The sequence below is a fragment of the Meles meles genome, chromosome X (assembly GCF_922984935.1).
Source record: "Meles meles chromosome X, mMelMel3.1 paternal haplotype, whole genome shotgun sequence".
Classification (NCBI taxonomy): Eukaryota; Metazoa; Chordata; class Mammalia; order Carnivora; family Mustelidae; genus Meles; species Meles meles.
Window position 1 is genome coordinate 60,972,131 of NC_060087.1, and position 19,339 is coordinate 60,991,469.

Here is a 19,339-nt window from a genome sequence, read left to right on the forward strand (position 1 = left end):
AGAAATTCCCTTTCACCTGCTTAAGCTGAGGTCTTGAGGCCCGGGGTTCGACTGCTCTCAAGCCCCAGCCAGTGGTGCTTTGGAGCCTGCAGTATGCAAGGCAGAGAAGCCCGGCGGGGCCAAATCGGCTTGGGAGATTCCTGGGCCGTACCTCTTTTAGCTGAGTGATTAGCTTGTGTCTTGTTCTATTGATAAGATCGTTATTCTGCGGCTCCTGACTCCAGGCCCAGGATCCAGTCCCCGGGGGTCAGGATGGGGGTTGGGGGCTAAGACACTGCAAGCCACAGATGTTCAGCAGGCCTCCTTATCTGTCGGACCACACCTGAGCACCAGGGAGGACCATTCCCCATGCCCAGTGTAACATGCCAAGTGACCTTACCCAGGCTCATCATGCCTCAGATAAAGATGTCCAAAACAATTTTGACCCCCAAACCTGTCACAGTGGGATCATTTAGTAAGCTTGAGAGGTCTCTTCAACAAGATGTTAAATAAAAGTGATGGTGAGACACAGCAGGATCTATAGGATAGTGGTTCAGAACACAGGCAATTTTGCTCCCCAAGAGGGAGCGGTGTCTGGAGTCATTCTGGGATCACAACTGGGCAGAACCAGAAGGCATGCTCTAACACCTGGTGGTCAGAGGCCAGGGGTGCGGTCTGACATACCACAATCTGTGGGACAGCCACCCCCAGGTTACCTGGGCCAACAGTATAAAGGTTGGTAAGCTCTGCTATAGGAAGTAAAGGCGGTTTTTGGTTTTGTAAGGCTTGTCTTATAAGGGAACAGGAAGAGAGCTAGCCCCTTGCAGGGAGGGAAACAGTCAAGAGTGGTGGTGGGGGGGGGCGCACGTGGGTGGCTCAGTCGTTGTCTGCCTTCAGCTCAGGTCATGATCCCAGGGTCCTGGGATTCCAACCCCAATTGGGCTCCCCACTCAGCAGGAAGCCTGCTGCTCTCTCTCCCACTCCCCCTGCTTGTACTCTCCCTGCCTGTCAAATCAAATCTCGGGGAAAAAATGGCGGGCGGGGCACCTGGTTGGCTCAATTGGTTAAGCCAGCTCAGGCTCATGATCCTAGGATCCTGGGACCGGGCCCCAGGGCAGCCTCTGCTTGAGAATTTGGTCCTTCTCCCTCTGCCCCACCTCTAACATAAATCTTAAAGATTGGTAGGCAAGGGACACCTGGATGGTTGTTGGTTGAGCAACTGACTTGGTTTTGGCTCCAGTCATGATCTCAGGGTCAGGAGACTGAGCCAGGTATTGGACTTTATGCTCAGCTGGGAGTCTGTCAGAGACTCCTTCTCTCCCTCCACTCCTTCCCTTCTAAAAATTAATCTTAAAAAAAGATTGGGAGGCAAGCCTGACATGACCGTACACACTCCAGGGAGCAGGAACAAGTTGCCTTTCTACAGGATAGTTTTTACAGTCCCCCGAGGAATGGAGGTGAGGACTGCCTTGGCAGCTGGAGACATTAGATTAAGTCCAAGAAGTGCTTTGCTTTGCAGTATCAAGAGCCTGTGCACTTAGGACTGTGTCCCCATCTGGAGATTTCCACCCTGGGTGAGATCAAGCTGGGCAAGAATGGGAAAAAGATGAGCCAGTGCAATGAAGATCAGAGGAAGGAGGGCACAGATTGTTATTTTTTAGAAGATTTTATTTGAGAGAGAATGAGAGAGTGCATGAGAGGGGAGAGGTCAGGAGCAGCAGACTCTCTGCTGAGCAGGAAGCCTGATGCGGGATTTAATCCTGGGACTCCAGATCTCGACCTGAGCCAAAGGCAGTTGCTTAAACAACTGAGCCACCCAGGGGCCCTGATTATTATTTTTTAAGTGAAGAATCAGTAGAGCAGATGATTTCTTGGCCAACAATCTGGGCCCCCCTGGTTATCCCAGCTCCTGGGTTAGTTGCTGCTCCTTCTATGACAAGTCCTTTGTTTTCTCCCTCCCATCACCCAGAGTCCAGTCTAAAAAAAGACAAAGGGGGGCCTGGGTGACTCAGTGGATTAAGTGTCTGTCTTTGGCTCAGGTCATGATCCTGGGGATTGAGCCCCACATCAGGCTCCCTGCTCTGTGGGGAGCCTGCTTCTCCTTCTTGCTCCCTCTGTCTCTCATGAATAAATACCTTAGCCGTGTATCACAGAATGCCTAAGCCTGCCTGAGGAGTCAATGTACTTTTCAAGCTGTAAGTCAAACAGGAGGCAACTATAAATGAACACAAAACCCCAACCCAAACCACAACAAACACCAAAGAGACAATTTATCATGCTGTATGACCTTTAATTAGGTATAAAGACTTCCAATCATGTCACCTAGGGACCATTCTACCCGCTGCTCTGTTTGGCCGCCAGTCTCTTGTCTCTCTCTTCAGCAATGGTGAGGCGGATACCCTTTCCACGGGGAAGAGAAATCCATGGTTTGTTGCCCTGCAGAAGACAAGGAGCATTACAAGCTACCATACACTAACTCCCACCAGCAGTTTGGCACACACTGCACCTGTCATCTCATTTAAAGAAACAGAGGCCTGAGCACCTTTAGCAACAGCCGGGTAGTCTTAAGACATTCAGATACCCGGGGGCGCCTGGGTGGCTCAGTGGGTTAAGCCGCTGCTTTCGGCTCAGGTCATGATCTCGGGGTCCTGGGATTGAGTCCCGCATTGGGCTCTCTGCTCAGCAGGGAGCCTGCTTCCCTCTCTCTCTCTGCCTGCCTCTCTGTCTACTTGTGATCTCTCTGTCAAACAAATAAAATCTTTAAAAAAAAAAAAAAAACAAAACTAGCACCGCCCCCCATCCAGCCCCACAGGTGCAAATTAAAGAACCTAAGTACAAGGCATAGTCACTCCATCACTGGCACTTTTCAACCAAGCAAGGTGATCAGGATTCTGTGATACTGCAAGAGCTCAGGTTGGCCCTACCCCAGAACAGGCTCTCCACTAGGATCAGCAGAGGCGGCCGGGAGCCAGGCGCTGCACTCCCAGTGGTCCCTGCATCCCGGGAGGGAAACTCAGACTTACTTTGCCAATAACAAAAATGTTGGAGAGTCGGGTGGCAAAGCTGTTGCCATTGGCATCTTTCACGTGAACCACATCAAACGAACCAGGGTGTCTCTCTCTGTTGGTGATCACACCAATTCTTCCCAGGTTAGCACCCCCAGTCACCATACACAGATTACCTGGGGAGAAGAAGTAATCTGCTTAGAGCCCAGCACCATGCCAACTCATAACCCGATGTGACAAATGACAAGAGACAGTTTTAAGACAAAATTAGTCATTTTTCCCATTTTAATTTACTTCTCTGGATAGGTTAGCCAAGCAAGGACTCTCAGGGCTCTCTTAGGATTTGCCCCACCCCTCTCCCTCACACCTGAAGATCCACCCAGAATATTGAGCATTTGGGCCTCTCTGGAAGTGAACATACTATATTACATGTACCTGGCTGTCTGTTTCTGCCTTCTGCCCAAGGGAAATCTGTTCAACCCCTCACAGCTCCCCAAGGCCGCCACTCCCCCCATTCAGAACACATCCCCATCACCACCAAGCCATACTGAAATGACACACCATGAAGTTCTACACATTGCTTGCCCATTTCTTCAAATGTCACGAGTTGCCGCTTCCCCATCCCTTACTACATCAAAAAACCTCCAGCTCTGGCTGCTAATTAGGTGTACATCAGAACCTAAGAGGGTTCAAAACAAAACCAAACCCTGTACCCTAGCCCTGGTACAAATCCTAATGCTTGATTACATTCCTGAGAGAGACAGAGAGAGAGAGAGAGAGAACAAGAATAAAGAACAGCTCTTATACCCAGGCTTTAAAGAAAATGCCCAGAAACAGAATAAAGAGAACATCCAGGTAGCACTGAGGCTGCTTACCAGTGTCAAACTTGATGAAATCAGTAATCTTTCCGGTTTCCAAATCAATCTGAATGGTGTCATTGACCTTGATGAGGGGATCAGGATAGCGGATGGTGCGAGCATCGTGAGTCACCAGATGGGGGATTCCTTTTGTCCCCACAAAGATCTTTCTCACTTTGCACAACTTGTACTGGAAACACAAGTTCACCACATTTAGTTTAGCTCACATGCACCATGCTCCAAAACGTAGCAAACAGTAATTTTGAAACCCCAAGTCACCGTGTTAAAAATGCAATCAGCAGTTAAAGGCAACAGCCCTACACAGGAACTGCTGGTTTCCCAAAGTACAGAATGGTGTCCTGGACTTGACTTCCTACCCAAGGTAAATTTCTTTTGTGCTGTCCCTCTCTAAGATAGTCTTCCTGTTAGGGCTTTTCCTTGTACCACATTTGTTCAAGTCCAAGGGATCAAAGGCTCTACAACCTCCTAATTCACCAACTGACTCCTTCAGTGCATGGGCTGATCACCCTTCTTTCCAGAGGCTGTTTCAGCCTCAGAGGTGACCTGAATTTTCCCCTCCAACTTACCCGCATCAGCCCCGTAACAAGCGCCTCTGGGCGGCTCTTTCTTTCACACAATTGAGTTTTGTCTCACCAACTGCAATTGCATTACCAGTTCCCCTAATCAACAAACATTTCACACAAGGCATTTGGACCTTGGATTTTTGCTCCCTGACCTTCCCCAAGTAAATCAAATCACCTTGATGCCACTGGACATACCCCCCCAGCCTGCTGAGAATGAGGCAGCTAAGGCAATTAGGAACTGAATCATCCAATTGAATTAACCTTAATTTATAGCCAGTAATTCAAGGGGCCTTAAACTTTTGTGTAAAACCACTACAACAAACTGGATTAAATAATCAATGTCTATAATCTTTTTTAGGGGAACTATCTCAAACAAATGCCCAAAGGATGACCAGTTTCCTCCATTAACACATTTCCTTTCCCCCAGAGTAAAGCTAGAGCCACAAATGGAGACATGACAAAGGGCCAATCAGACTAGACTAATACTGGTTTTCTGGTCCCTTATACTTAAAAGGACCCATACTTCAGGTACTAATAAATCTTAGAAATCACTCTCCTTGCCTCTAGAAGACAACCTGGAAGCCACTGTTAAACTAGAAAATTTTTTCTGCCATAAAATAAGACGATCTTTGAAGATGTTAACTTCAAATGGGGATCAATTATTAGATATATCCAGCGACAAACTGTGATGCCACTCTTAGCAGGACTTTTAATAACATGACATGAAACTGCACACACAACAGAACCCCACCCAACTTAACTGGCTATTTTCAGGTATACCAGAAGTTAAGTAATCTTTATCTACCTCATTGCAATGGACCAGGCCCACATACTCACTCCAGGCTCTCACTTAGAACCAAGTAACTTTCTGAATGAAGACCCAGCTTGTTTGGAACGCTCACCTTGGCCTCCTCGAGTGTAATCCGATGAACAGCAAAGCGACCCTTGGTATCATAGATCAGACGGAAATTCTCTCCGGTCTTGTCAATGCTGATGACATCTGACATCAGAACAGTAACTAAAGTTACTATACAGCCCCACTACCTCATGACGAGTAACCACCACACCACTAGAAAAACCACCCTATGCTTCCCATTTCAAACTCCGATTTCAAATTCTGAACAAGAACTCCTGAGACCAATGATGACAGCTAGCCAATCTCTTAATGTTTCAAAACTCTGTTTTTATGACATGCAAAACTCAAAGTGAATTGGAATTCGGTTTTGAGAAATGATTCATGACTCTTTACAGCCCTACGCTAGGTTAGTAATGAAACTGAAGGGCAAGGTCATGCTTTACTTCCGTGACTGATTAAAAAAAGCCCACCAATATTCAATATGACCGCCATTGTGGAGAGGAAGAGAAAACCAAAAGGAGCCAGCACCAAGTGCCCACCACCAACCACTTACCCATAAAACCAGCAGGGTATGTTATATCAGTTCGGACCTTGCCATCAATCTTAATAAAACGCTGCATACAGATCTTCTTTACTTCATCTCCTGTTAGGGCATACTTAAGTCTGTTCCTTAGGAAAATGATGAGAGGAAGACACTCTCTCAGCTTATGGGGACCAGTAGATGGGCGAGGAGCCTGTAAAATGATTTAAAATTAGCTTAAACGTATGTTGGGATTCACTCAAAGCCACTTTCTACGTCCTGAAATCCATTAAAATAGACACCAAATCTGTTCACCAGCCCCCAAATTTGGGTAAACAAGAGGTGTTCAAAACTATTCCAAACCAAAAAGCTTTACAGCATCTTTCCCTTTCAGAGGTCCAGGCCCATTAGGAACATTTGAGTTTGGAGTCCACATAAGTGTACTATACGGTATATGGAATAAATGAGGCAGTGCTACTAAGAGGCGGAGTGCACCCAGGTAGCAGAATGCCTTCAAAATCAGGAGAGGGGCGCCTGGGTGGCTCAGTGGGTTAAAGCCTCTGCCTTCGGTTCAGGTCATGATCCCAGAGTCCTGGGATCAAGCCCCACTTCGGGCTCTCTGCTCCGCAGGGAGCCTGCTTCCTCCTCTCTCTCTGCCTGCCTCTCTGCTTACTTGAGATCACTGTCAAATAAATAAATAAAATCTTTTTAAAAGTAATCAGGGATGTCTGGTACATAATGAAGTATAAAACAGGTTCCCTGAACGTGTCCCTTAAGGTACTTAAAATTTATCATATATGCTCACAATACGATACTTACGAACACACCAGTCAGTTTATCCAGCATCCAATGCTTTGGAGCTGCTACACGCTTCAGATGTTTCTTGGGACCACGAGCCTGAAGGAGAATTTCAGGGTTTTAGATTTCATTGCCATTAAAACGCTTACAGGTTGTTTCAGGAACAGCTTACCAATTCTCTTAACTTCTTCAAAGAACTCAGTCTCCTGCTGCCTCTCCAGCAAAACGTGTAGTTAGAAAGTGTGGGGCCAGTGACAAATGCACAGAAGCAAAAGCGTAGTTATGTACCAAATACCATAGGTTCCATCGACTTCAGCTGCCCCCCTCCGCTGGACAGACATCAGGAATTACTGTCTTTGGGGAAAGTTCTAAGTATTTTCAAAGTTACCACTTTAAAAGCACGCCCACTTTGGGGCACCTGGGTGGCTCAGTGGGTTAAGCCTCGGCCTTCAGCTCAGGTCATGATCTCAGGATCGAGAGCCCTGCATCAGGCTCTCTGCTCAGCGGGGAGTCTACTTCCCCATCTGCCTGCCTCTCTGCCTACTTGTAATCTGTCAAATAACTATATAATAAAATCTTAAAAAAAAAAAAAGCGTGCCCACTTCTTGAGGCTATTCCCCGCCCCGCACCCCCCCCCCCCCCCCCCGCAAGAAACTGTTCTGGCAAAATGGCCAAGAGTTGGACATTGTGGCACGGGCCGAGCCGGCAACAGAAATGGGCAAGAGTTCAATCTGTGCTGCTACTCGGTTACTCTGTCACGTAACAAAGTTTTCCCAACTTCACCACCTGGTTACAAAGTGTCTGGTGCAACAGTCACCTGCTCTCAGCAAAACCACGTGCTAAGAGCTGCTCTCTCGTACTCAACGCACAAGGTGGGAGAGCTGCTTTCACTTTAAAATGCGGAAGCATGTTAACGTCGTGTACACATGCCATAAATAAGTAAATAACAGCGACTAAGAAAATGCTTCTTGGCCTGGCTTACCCAGTACCCGCCCGCCCCGGACCCATCATCCATCCCCCCACTCCGCCCCGGCCGGAGATGGGATGCGTGGTCGGGAAGGCATCTTGGCCAGGCCAGACACCGAGGCCTTCCCGCCAGCGGCACCAATCTCCCCCTTCCTCCGGGGCCGCCGTTCGCTCTCGAGCCCGCCTGGACCAAGCCGCAGGTCGCAGTGCCTTCGCCTCCCCCCAGCTACCCCTTGCGGGAACCCCGGAGCTCCGGGTAGCCCCAGCCCTGGAAGGATGGAAGCTGATGGACCCCGAGAGCTCGCGAAGAAGACTCCTTACCATGGCTGCGCTAGGAACGAAAAGAGAACCACCTTCTTCCGGTACCCGAGAAAAGAGGGTCGGAGGCTGCGCGCGACGGAGCCGCAAACGCTCCGCCCAGTTCCGCCCTTTCCCAGAACACCCGGATTCTATCTTGCCACCTGCTGGTGGGAGGTCATAGGGCCGAAGCTTGGGCGATTTTCTCTCTTTTCAGCTTCCGCCGCAACCAGTATTTGCTAAGCGCCTCGGCTGCGCTGTGATTTAGTGTTAGCTGCTGGAAATACAAGATGAGCTAGACATGGTCCCTTCCTTCAAGGACAGGGCAGAGTGAGGCTAATTGAAGTCCCACGTACATGAGATTGTATGATCAGTAGAATGTATTTTTTTTTCTTAACATATAATGTATTGTTAAAGGGGTGCAGGTCTATGATTCATCAGTCTGAGTATTCTCAGCAGAATGTATTTTAATAGATATTTAATATTAATTCTGAAACATATTTTGTTTGTCCCTTTTTCCGAGTTCCCTTGAGCCAGCCAAACTGCCCATCCTGTAAGTTGGGAAGAACAAACATTTTTTTAAAAAGATATTTATTTGAGAGAGAGAGAGAGAGAGAACGCACCAGAGCAGGGGGAGGAGCAGAGGGAGAGGGGAGAGAGAACCCCAAGCGGACTCTGGGCTGAGTGCAGAGCCCAGGGAGGGGCTCCATCCCATGACGCTGAGATCCTGACCTGAACGGAAATCTGAGCCACCCAGGCGCCCCCAGATAGACCCAACATTTTTAATCTCTCTTGCTTCTCCCAGATCGCTTAGGTGGTGGAGTGTAGGGGGCAGGAGGGTAGGATCCTTGCTTGAACCTTGGCACCCTGCCCCTAAGTTCCTATACCACACTTTTGGCACTTACCATAAAGTCTTAGGGAAGAGAGGAGACATTAGAGACCATCTGGTTATCTTACCAAAACTTAGATCTAATCATACTACTTTCCTACTTTGAAACTGCCCTTGGCCCTCCTGCCTGGTCTCTCAGGTCTCACCGCCTGTCACCTGCCTCTGACTGTGCCTGGACACTCATTGCTCCCTTCCCCCATCCTAAACCTCAAAGCTTAAGCCACTCCAAACTATTTACCACTCTCAGAAAGCTGCCTCTTTCAAGCGTCCTGCCTGTGGACCTGATGATTCCTCAGCCTGGACCTGCCATGGGAACAGCCATGGGAACAGCCCACTCCCCTTTTCTGGGTATCTAGTCCCACTCCTCAGCCTCAGAGATACCTAACAACTCAAGTCCTTCCGGCTCTGTGAGCCCGCAGCCCAGGCAGGCAGGGTCAATCCCACATTCCTCTGCCTCAGAGCCCTTTGTTCAAACACCGAGAAAGAACTTAGCACATTGCACATTGCAGTGTAATGAGTACTGTCCTCGTCTGTCCTTCACTGGACTGTGAGCATCTCCGTGATCCCCATAACAGAGACTACCCTAATTCATCTGGTCAGGCCCTTTGCCACCTAACAGAGAGCTTGGCGCTGTGTCCAGCACTTGGTAAACACATGTTGAATGAATAAATTGAGTCAACAGCCCACTCATTCTACCAAGTCTTACTATATTACCCCTCAAGAGTATCCAGCCTGTGCCTAAACTCCTCCCACCACGGGGTCAAGCTCATTACTCAGGAGGTCCCGCTTTATGTGTCTCTACCCGCACCCCCACCCACTTTACCCCTCAGCAGTCTGCAAAGGTGCAAGAGAGAAAAAAATTGTTGGCTCTTCTCAACCAGACAGAGGGACTCCTCTTTATCTGAAACCAGGTCCATAGTGAAGCATGCTGTAAATGATTATTGGAAAGGAGGGGCAATGGGCTGGAGGTAGGAATTAGAGAGAGTGAAGATGATAAGACAGTGAATGGACGGAGAATTCTGAGATTTTCCATCTGAGGTCATTGGGGGAGATGGTGGTACAGCGAACAGAAATGATGGGATTTGATTCGGGAGTGAGGAACAACCATGGGACTTGCAGCCAGAGAGGGTAGGAGAAATGGGGGCTAAAGCTGCAGAGTTTACTTAGTCAAGATCCCACAGCCAGTTAGGGGTGGGGTGGGGTGAGGAGCTGGTCTCTTGTCTCCCAGGTCAGTGGTTTGTTTACTTTTGTGCCACAGCTCGTCCAAGGACTTGAGGAAATCCAAGTACCTTTTTCAGTATAGATGTTTTTTTCCTCTGTCAGTTTGTATTTATGCACAAAGACATTCTAACAACAAGGGGAATTTGCAAAGAGCTTAAGAAAATCACAAACAGTACCTCCCCAAACACCCTAAACACATCATCTGTATTCATTTGTTCCTTTTCCTGTTCTCATTCTGATCAGTTTGTGTGCGTGCATACTTCTACATAATTTTAGTCCTAGCATACAGACCATTTTGTATTCTGCTTTTATTATATAATAAACACTGAGTTGCTACATAATCTTCATAATTAGTATTTTAACAGCTGCAGCATATTCCGTTAAATGGCTGTCCCGTAATTAATAAAAGTTCTCTATTATTGAACATTAATTTTTTTGCACTTTTTCTATATTATGAATGCTGCTATAGTGAGCCGTTTTCCTTCATAAGCTTTTTCCTTCTGTTGAAAGACTTTTTAAATTTAAATTTAAATTTTTGTTTTTGTTTTCTGTGGGTTTTTTTGTTTTTTTGTTTTAAATATTTTACTTATTTATTTGACAGAGAGAGACACAGCGAGAGAGGGAACACAAGCGGGGGAGTGGGAGAGGGAGAAGCAGGCTTCCTGCTGAGCAGGGAGTCAGATGCGGGTCTCGATCCCAGGGTCCTGGGATCGTGACCTGAGCTGAAGGCAGATGCTTAACGACTGAGCCACCCAGGTGCCCCTAATTTTAATTTTTGAATGATTTCTTTAGAAGAAAGCCATTTCTTCACCCAACATTTACTGAGCGCCTACTCCGTGTCAACCTCAGTATTACCAACCTGGGAGGCAGAGATGATTAAGATCTCGTTCTGTTCTTTGGCTTGCAAGGAATTCCCATTACAATGGGAGAGGCCAGCTGGGAGGAGGGGACAGAAAACCAAGAGAAGCTCATCAGGGAAAAGATGGTGGCGAGGCAGTCTGGAGCACAGAGGGCCGCTAAACCTTAAGAATCTTGGACTTTAGCCTGTAGGTATACAATTGGGGGGGGTGCATTGAAAGATTTGAAGGACAACACAGAATCAGCTTTGTATTTCATAAAGATAACTCCCATGGCTCCCTATAGAATGGCTTGAAGGAAGTGCCAGTGCCTTGGAGGAGATGGGTCAGGGCTATTTCAACAAAACAAGCAAGAAACAGCAGGTGAGACCCACATCCGTGACTATGGGGGGGTGGGGGTGGAGCAAGAGGCAGATTCAAAAGACACTGCCGATGGAGTATTGGCAGGAGCTGATGGAGAAGATGAATGTGCAGGAGTGAGGGACAAAGAGGCAATTAGGATGACTCCCAGGTCTCTGGGTTGGTGACTCAGTGGTGCATTCACTGAGAAAAAGGAGGAGGCATTCTTGCTTTGAGTGAGATGCGCAGCTGAGGAGGGGGACCTCAGAACAGAGATGTCTTATAGGCTGAGGTCTGCAGGGGCACGATCTGTGCTGGGGACTCACATTTGGAGGAACTGGTGCGTCTGGGCTCAGTCCATGAGAGTGGTTGGCAGTAACTGTTGGAGAAGGAGCACTATGTTAAGAGTCTGAACATTTTGCAGTCATGTATGCGTATTGCCAAAAACTTTTTTCCAAAGATCCTTTCAATTATACTGTCCTCGTGGCAGCCTGGTAATTACTTATTCTTAATTTTCACTAATGTGATTGTTTTAATTTGCACTTAAAAAAACCACTTGTGAGGGTGAACATTTTGCCGTATGCATACTTACCCAGTCCATTTCCTCTTGCGTGAAGTATCTCTACCCATTTATCTTTGGGGGATGTGTTGTGTTTGTCTGATCAATTTGCATGAGTGCTTTATGAAACCTGGAAGTTCATTTTCTGTCATATTTGAGGCAGATATTTTTATCATTTGGTTATTTTCCTTTGGGTTACATTTTTCTGTGTGCAACCTTTCAAAATTTTATAGAACTCAATCTATTGATCTTTTCTCTTGCAATTTCTCCCTATCAATTCAAAGCTTGGAAGGTTACCATCAGTTCAAAGATCTGCTAAATACTCAATTCTGTTTAACAGCATTTATTTAATTCTGTATCAGCCTGGGATTGATAAAGAAAAACAGAAAAAAGAAAAAGAAATAATTCTATTTTCCCCAAATGGCTAACCAATTTTCTCACTACAGTGTATTGAATGATCTTTCTCTGCTCTGTTGTGTTCTAAGAACTGCCTTAGCATTAAATGAAATCACACAGTACATGGTTCTTTTTCTTTAAGTGTGGGCTTGGGAGGTGGAGTCTATGGTGAGGAGAGAACTGAGACATACGAATCCCCAAGTATCCTGTCCCAGGTTACCAGAGGGAAGGAACGTGTATGAGTGGTTCATTGTCATAAGTGATGCTATGAGTGGAGTAGTCCAAACCCCTGCCTCCCCGTCTTAAAGAGTAGCCCTTCATGGCTTATGTTGCCTGATCCACTAATTGTCAGCAACCGATGAGCCAGCACCGTCTTCTTCATTTCTCACACTGCTGGGACATAGTGAGGCAGAGTGGAAAGAGCATAGTTTGGATCTGTCTCTGTGTGCTCATGAACAAGTGGCTTCACTTCTCTAACAGTAGGTTACTCTGTAACATCAGGTTACTGATCAGAAAATAAGGATAACAATCCTTACTCTTCAGTTGGTTGTAAGGATCAGGGACGGTGTGTCAAGTTCACAGAACATAGTAGTGACTCAGTCAGTGAATTCGTACTCCAATTCTCTCCTGACCACTCCTGGCTACTCCCTTAAACTTATTTTTAAAACAGCTTTATTGAGGGATAATTGACACACAATAAAGCACACATATCTAAACTATATGGTTTGGGGGTGCCCAGGCGACACAGTTGGTTAAGTGTTGAACTCTTGGTTTCCGCTCGGGTTGTGATCTCAGGGTCATGATCCTAGGGTCATGAGATGGAGGCCCTCATGGGGCTCTGTGCTCAGTGTGGAGTCTGCTTGGGGTTCCTTCTCCCTCTCCTGCCCCTCTTGCTTGTGCACACTCTCTCTTGGAAATAAATCTAAATAAAAAATAAATGTATTTATTTACTTCAGAGAGAGAGAGAATGCAAGCACAGGAGTGGGAGTATGAGGTGGGAGAGTGGGCGAGGAGCAGGGGGAGAAGCAGACTCCCCAATGAGCAGAAAGCCCCGTGAGGGGCTCAATCACACGAGCCCAGGATCATGAATCAAGCCAAAGGCAGATGCTTAACTGACTGAACCACTTAGGTGCCCCCAATAAATAAATTAAAAATATATATATACAGTTTGACACATTTTGATGGATGTATATACCTAACATAACCATCACAACTAAGAGAAATGAACATGTTCTTCACCCTGAAAATTTCCTCTCGTTCATTGGTAATCCCTCACTCCAACCCAGCCTCCTGCATTCCCAGGCAGTTACTGATCTGCTTTCTCTCACTACTGATTAATTTGAATTTTATAGAATTTAAAAGAAGTGGAAATCTTACAGTATGTTCTCTTTTGTCTAGCACCTTTCACTCTGCATAGTTATTTCGAGATTCATCCATATTTTTTGCACTGTATCAATAGTTTATTGTTTTTTTTAAAGATTTGTTTATTTATTTGTCAGAGAGGGAGAGAGAGAGAGAGAGATCACAAGTAAGCAGAGAGGCAGGCAGAGAGACAGGAGGAAGCAGGCTCCCTGCTGAGCAGAGAGCCCAATGCGGGGCTCAATCCCAGGACCCTGAGACCAGGACCTGAGGTGAAGGCAGAGGGCTTAACCCACTGAGCCACCCAGGGGCCCCAATAGTTTATCGTTTTTATTGCTGGGTAGTAGTTCATTGTGTGGTAAATCACAATGAGCTCATCCATTCACCTATGGATAGACATTTGGGTTGTTTCCAGTTTTGGTCTATGAACATTTCCACACAAGTCTTTCTGTGGACAAATATTTTCATTTCTCTTGGCAAATACCTATGATTGGAATGGCTAAGTCATATAGGAAATGCATATTTCACTTTTTAAAAAAACGCCAGACAGTTTTCCTGAAGTGGTTGTAGTATTTTACATTGCCATGAGCAGTTACGAGAGTTCCAGTTGCTCCACATGTTAAGGTCAGTCTTTTTAATTTATTTACTTTTATTGCGGTGAAATATACACAACATAAAATTTACCATTTTTGCCATTTAAATTTTTTTAATTTTAATTTTAATTTATTTTATTTTTTAAAGATTTTATTTATTTATTCGTGAGAGAGAGAGACAGAGTGCACAAGCTGGTGGAGAGGCAGAGGGAGAGGGAGAAAGACTCCCCACTGAGCAGGGAGCCCAATGTGGGACTCCATCCCAGAATCCCAGGAACATGACCTGAGCTGAAGGCAGACTCTTCACCGAATGAGCCACCCAGGCACCCCCATTTTGGCCATTTTTAAGTGTAAAATTAAGTGGCATTAAGTACGTTCATGATGTTGTACAACCATCACCACTATTCATTTCCGGAATTTTTTTTTTCTTTCTGAACAGAAACTCTGTATGTATTAAGCAATTGTTCCCCCTTTCCCTTCTGCCCTCAGCGCCTGGTAACTTCTTTCAACGTTCTGTCTCTATGTGAATTTGCCTATTCTAGGTATCTTATGTAAGCGGAATCATATGCTCTTTGTTCTTTTCCACCTGGCTTATTTTACTTAGAGTATTTTCAAGGTTCATCCATGTTGTAGCATGTCTCATATTTTCATTCTTTTTAAAGTCTGAATAATATTCCATTTCAGGTATACACTGCAGTTAGTTTATCTATTTATCTGTTGATGGACATTTGGGTCTCTTCCACCTTTTGGCTATTGTGAGTGTTGCTGCTATGAACACGGGTGTATAGGTATCTGTTTGAGTCCCTTCTTTCATTTCGTTTGGCTCTCTACCGGGAAGTGAAATTGTTGGACCATATGGTAATTCTCCACTTAACTTTTGAAGAATTGCCAAATTCTTTTCCATAGTGGCTGCACCGTTTTCTACTCCCAGCAGCAATGGGCAAGGATTCCAAATCTCTCTGTCTTCACCAACATCTATTAGTTTCCATTAAAAAAATAGACATTCTAATTGGTAAGAAGTGGTACCTCATGATGGTTTTGATTTGCATTCCCCTGATGATTAGTGATGTTGAGCATCTTTTCATGTGCTCGTTGGCCATTTGTATACCTTCTTTGAGGAGATGTCTATGCAAGTCCTTTACCTATTTTTGGATTGGACTATTAGTTTTGTTGCTGTTGAGCTGTAAAAGTTATATATGTATTCTGAATACTTACAGGTCTATGATTTGTAAGTATATTCCCCCATTCTGTGGGTTGTCTATTCACAGTCCTGAGTCCTTTGATACACAAATATTTTAAATTTTGGTGAAGTACACTCATCTGTTTTTTCTTTTGCTGCCTATGAAGGCCAGTCTTATTAATTTTGGCCATTATAATAGATGTATAGTGGTATATCATTGTGGTTTTATTTTGCCTTTCCCTGATAGCTAATGATGGACATCTTTCCATGTGCTTCTTTGTCATCCAAATATCTGCTCAAATGTTTTGCCTACTTCTCAAACTTGAGTTGTTTATTTTCTTATTGCATTTAAGTGTTCTTTATATATTCTGGATGAAAATCCTTTATCAGCTATGTGATTTGCAAATATTTTCTTCCAGTTTGCAGTTTGTCTTTTATTATTTTTAAAATATTCAATTAATTTATTTAATTGACACACAGAGAGAGGGAGCATGAGCCGGGGAGTGGGAGAGAGAAGCAGGCTTCCCATCAAGCAGGGAGCCTGATGAGGGGCTCGATCCCAGGACCCTGGGATCATGACCTGAGCCGAAAGCAGACGATTAAGGACTGAGCCACCCAGGTGCCCCTGTCTTTTTTTTTTAAAGAGATTTATTTACTTATTTGAGAGAGAATGAGAGCATGTGTGTGAGCAGGGTGAGGGGCAAAGGGAGAGGGAGGGAGTCCTCAGGCAGACTCCCTGCAAAGCACAGAGCCCAATGGGAGAGCTCAATCCCAGGACCCTGAGATCACCACTTGAGCTGAAATCAAGAGCTGGACACTCAACAGACAGAGCCACACGGGCACCCCCAGCTTTTCATTTTTTTAAACAGTGTCTTTCAAAAAGCCAAAATACTTAATTATGATGAAGTCCAGTTTATTAGTTGTTTTTTCTTGTATGGATTATGCTTTTGGTATTGTATCTAAGAAATCTTTGTCTAACCTAAAATCATATACATCTTCTCCTACGATTTCTTCTAGAACTTTAATAGTTCTAGATTTTACATTTAGGTTTATGATCCATTTTGTGTTAATTATTGCTTATGGATATCAACTGTTTTAGGATTTGTTGAAAAGATAATTCCTTTTGGCCACTTCTGGCTACTTCCTCATCAAACTTAAAAAAAATCCTTCTAATCATATAAGTTGCAGATGAATATATTCTCCTTGTAAAATATAAAATCATTTTTGACCACTTTTACATTCCATCTTGCTTCTCCCAACACTCCCCACCAGATAGCAACTCTAACAACATCAATTTGAAGTGTATCCTTCTAGATATTTTTCTACATATGGATACACATACACACATACACACACACATACAATATTGTATGCTTTGTTTTGTTTAGATACGCTCATAGTGTATGTATCATTCTGAGTCTAGCTTTTTGGTACATGACAACACTTCTCAGAGATCTTTCCATGCTAGAACATAGAGCTCTATTTCATTTTCTTTAGCTGATTCATAGTATCCCATAGGATCACTATAACTTACTTTGTTTCGTCATCACTTGCTTTTTTAGGGGGGCTGTGCAGAGGGAGAGGGAAAGAGAGAATCCCAAGCAGGCTTCATGCCTAGTGCATGAGCCTGATACCAGGCTTGATCTCTCAACCCTGATATCATGACCTGAGCCCAAATCAAGGGTCAGATGCTTAACCGACTGAGCTACCCAGGCGCCCTGCACCAATGCTTTATTGATGGATATTTAGGTAGTTTAGCTTAAAAATTTTTTAAAAGATTTTATTTATTTGAGAGAGAGCAAGAGCGAGACTGAGAGAGAGAAAAAGAGAGAGAGAGAGAGAAAATAAGCAGGGGGGAGGGGCAGAGGGAGAGGAGAAGGAGACTCCCCTTGAGCAGGGAGCCTGACAAGGGACTCAATCCCAGGACCCTGGGATCATGACAAGAGCTGAAGGCAGATGCTTAACTGACTCAGCCGCCCAGGTGCACCTATCTTTAAATTTTTTTGATTAAATTAAAAAATTTTCGGTGGTTTCAATTTTTTTTCTACTGCTATAAAGAATGTTGTAGACGAACATCCCTAAATCTGCTTTTGGTGCCCATGTGTTTCCCTAGGTAGATACCGAGAGGTAGAATTTATTCAGCAAAAACCTATATAACACTTACTATGTGCTAAGCGCTGTTCTAAATGCTTTACATATATGGACTCCTTTAATCCTCACAGCAACCCCATGTTTTCATCTTTCTTTTACAGATGAGGAAACCAAGGCACAGAGAGGTTAGACAATTTATCAAAGGTCACACAACTAGTCAGTAGCAGGCAGAGTCAGAATGTGAACTCAGATAGTTTGGATCCAGAGTTCAGTTTGCCGGGTCACAGGGCAGGGGTATTTTTAATTTTGTTTTTTTCTTAAAGATTTTATTTATTTATTTGACAGAGAGAGAGAGAGAGAGAGAATACAAGCAGGGGGAAGCGGTAGAGGGAGAAGCAGGCTCCCAGAGGAGCAGGGAACCCGATGTGGGACTCCATCCCAGGATGCTGGGATCACGACCTGAACAGAAGGCAGACGCTCACGACTGAGCCACCCAGGCGCCCTGGTATTTTAAATTTTAAAAGACTTGCCAATTGGCCTCCAAGGGGACTGTATGGATTGCACTCCCACCAGCAGTATATGAGAATATTCCTGTCTCTTCGCCCTTACTAACACTTAAAACTTTAAAAATAGCCTTTTTCTCATTACCAACAACAACGTCTAACAACAACTAATATTTTTGAACACTATGTTCTAGCACTGTACTAAATATGTTTTCTCTTCTTTGACCTCATCGTGCTTTACTTTCTCTTAGAGTACAATCTCTGCTGACACACGTTAATTGGTGCGCTTTTTTACTGCCTCCCTCTGCCACCCACCCCGCTCAGGATGCCTGCTCTATGAGGACAAAGATTTTGTCTCTTTTGGTCACTGCTATCTATCTTCAACATCTGGAACTAAATGTTCATTGACTGACTGACTGACTGACTGAATACATGAATGGAAACTTTTATGCCAGAGGAAATCAAGGCTTAGTGAGATGACGCCACTTACCCCAACTCCCACTAGTACACAGCAGAGCTCGGTTTAGAAGACAATCTAATTCCATTGTCAGTGCTCATGACAGTTTAGCGCCCTGTGATCTCTTTTCCATTTCTATAATTATGTTATTTCATAGATGTTACATGTGTGGAATCATGCAGTATATATCTTTTATAGATTGGCTGTTTTTCACTCAACATCATTTCCTTGATGTTCATCCAAGTCGTTCATTTCTTTTTATGGCTGAATAGTATCCCGTGGTAGGGATGTACCACTGTTTGCTTAACCCATTGAAGCACATCTTAGTGGTTTCCAGTTTGGATCTTTTAGGAAGCAAGCTGCTGAGAATGTTTGTGTATAGGTTTGTGTGAACATAAATTTTCATTTTTCTGAGGCAAATAAATGCCAAGAGCGCAATTGCTGGGTTGTATGGTAAGTTTACTTTGATTTAAACTGCCATATTCTAGGTCACAGTGGCTGAACCATTTCACATCCTCACCAGCAATATGTGAGTGATCCAGTTTCTCTGCATCAGTTGTCACTGTTTTTTATTTTAGCCATTCTGATATGAGTGTGTATCTCCTTGTAGTCTTTTTAAAAAAGATTTTACTATTTTTTTTGATATATATATAGAGAGAGTGCATGAGTGGGGTGAAGGGCAGAGGGAGAAGCAGACTCCCAGCTGAGTGGAGAGCCTGATGTGGCATCATGACCTTAGCTGAAAGCAGCTGCTTAACCGTCTGACCCACCTAAGCACCCCTCTCCTTGTAGTTTTAATTTACCTTTCCCTAATAGCCCAGTGATGTTGACCATATTTTCATGTGCTTATTTGCCATCTGAATATCGTTTTTAGTGAAATGCCTCTCCATGTCTTTTGCCTATGTTCTAGTTGGATCCTTTGTCATTTTACTGTTGAGTTTGGAGAATTTTTTTACATACACTGGTTTTGAGAGTGCTTGAAGTATTCTAGATAATAATCCTTTGTCAGGCATGTGGTTTGGAAGTATTTTCT

General features: G+C 44.6%; 1 protein-coding gene across 1 annotated transcript; it reads right to left on the bottom strand.

The window, feature by feature from the left end:
- Window positions 1-2,248: 2,248 nt before the first annotated feature.
- RPS4X (ribosomal protein S4 X-linked) lies at window positions 2,249-7,940 on the bottom strand. The gene is made up of 7 exons (XM_045996370.1): window positions 7,887-7,940; window positions 6,621-6,698; window positions 5,835-6,015; window positions 5,328-5,425; window positions 3,860-4,031; window positions 3,003-3,160; window positions 2,249-2,415 (listed from the first exon to the last, which is right to left on the bottom strand). The coding sequence occupies exons 1-7, from the start codon at window positions 7,887-7,889 to the stop codon at window positions 2,314-2,316; spliced, it is 792 nt and encodes a 263-aa protein (XP_045852326.1). The 5' UTR covers window positions 7,890-7,940; the 3' UTR covers window positions 2,249-2,313.
- Between the last annotated feature and the right edge of the window lie 11,399 nt (window positions 7,941-19,339).

What these genes read in the sequence shown, in the direction of transcription:
- RPS4X (XM_045996370.1), bottom strand. An exon ending in ATAAACTGACTGGTGTGTTC is followed by an intron (nt 6,016 to 6,620) that starts GTAAGTATCGTA and finishes ATCATTTTACAG; the next exon opens with GCTCCTCGCCCATCTACTGG. An exon ending in ATACCCTGCTGGTTTTATGG is followed by an intron (nt 5,426 to 5,834) that starts GTAAGTGGTTGG and finishes TTCTGATGTCAG; the next exon opens with ATGTCATCAGCATTGACAAG.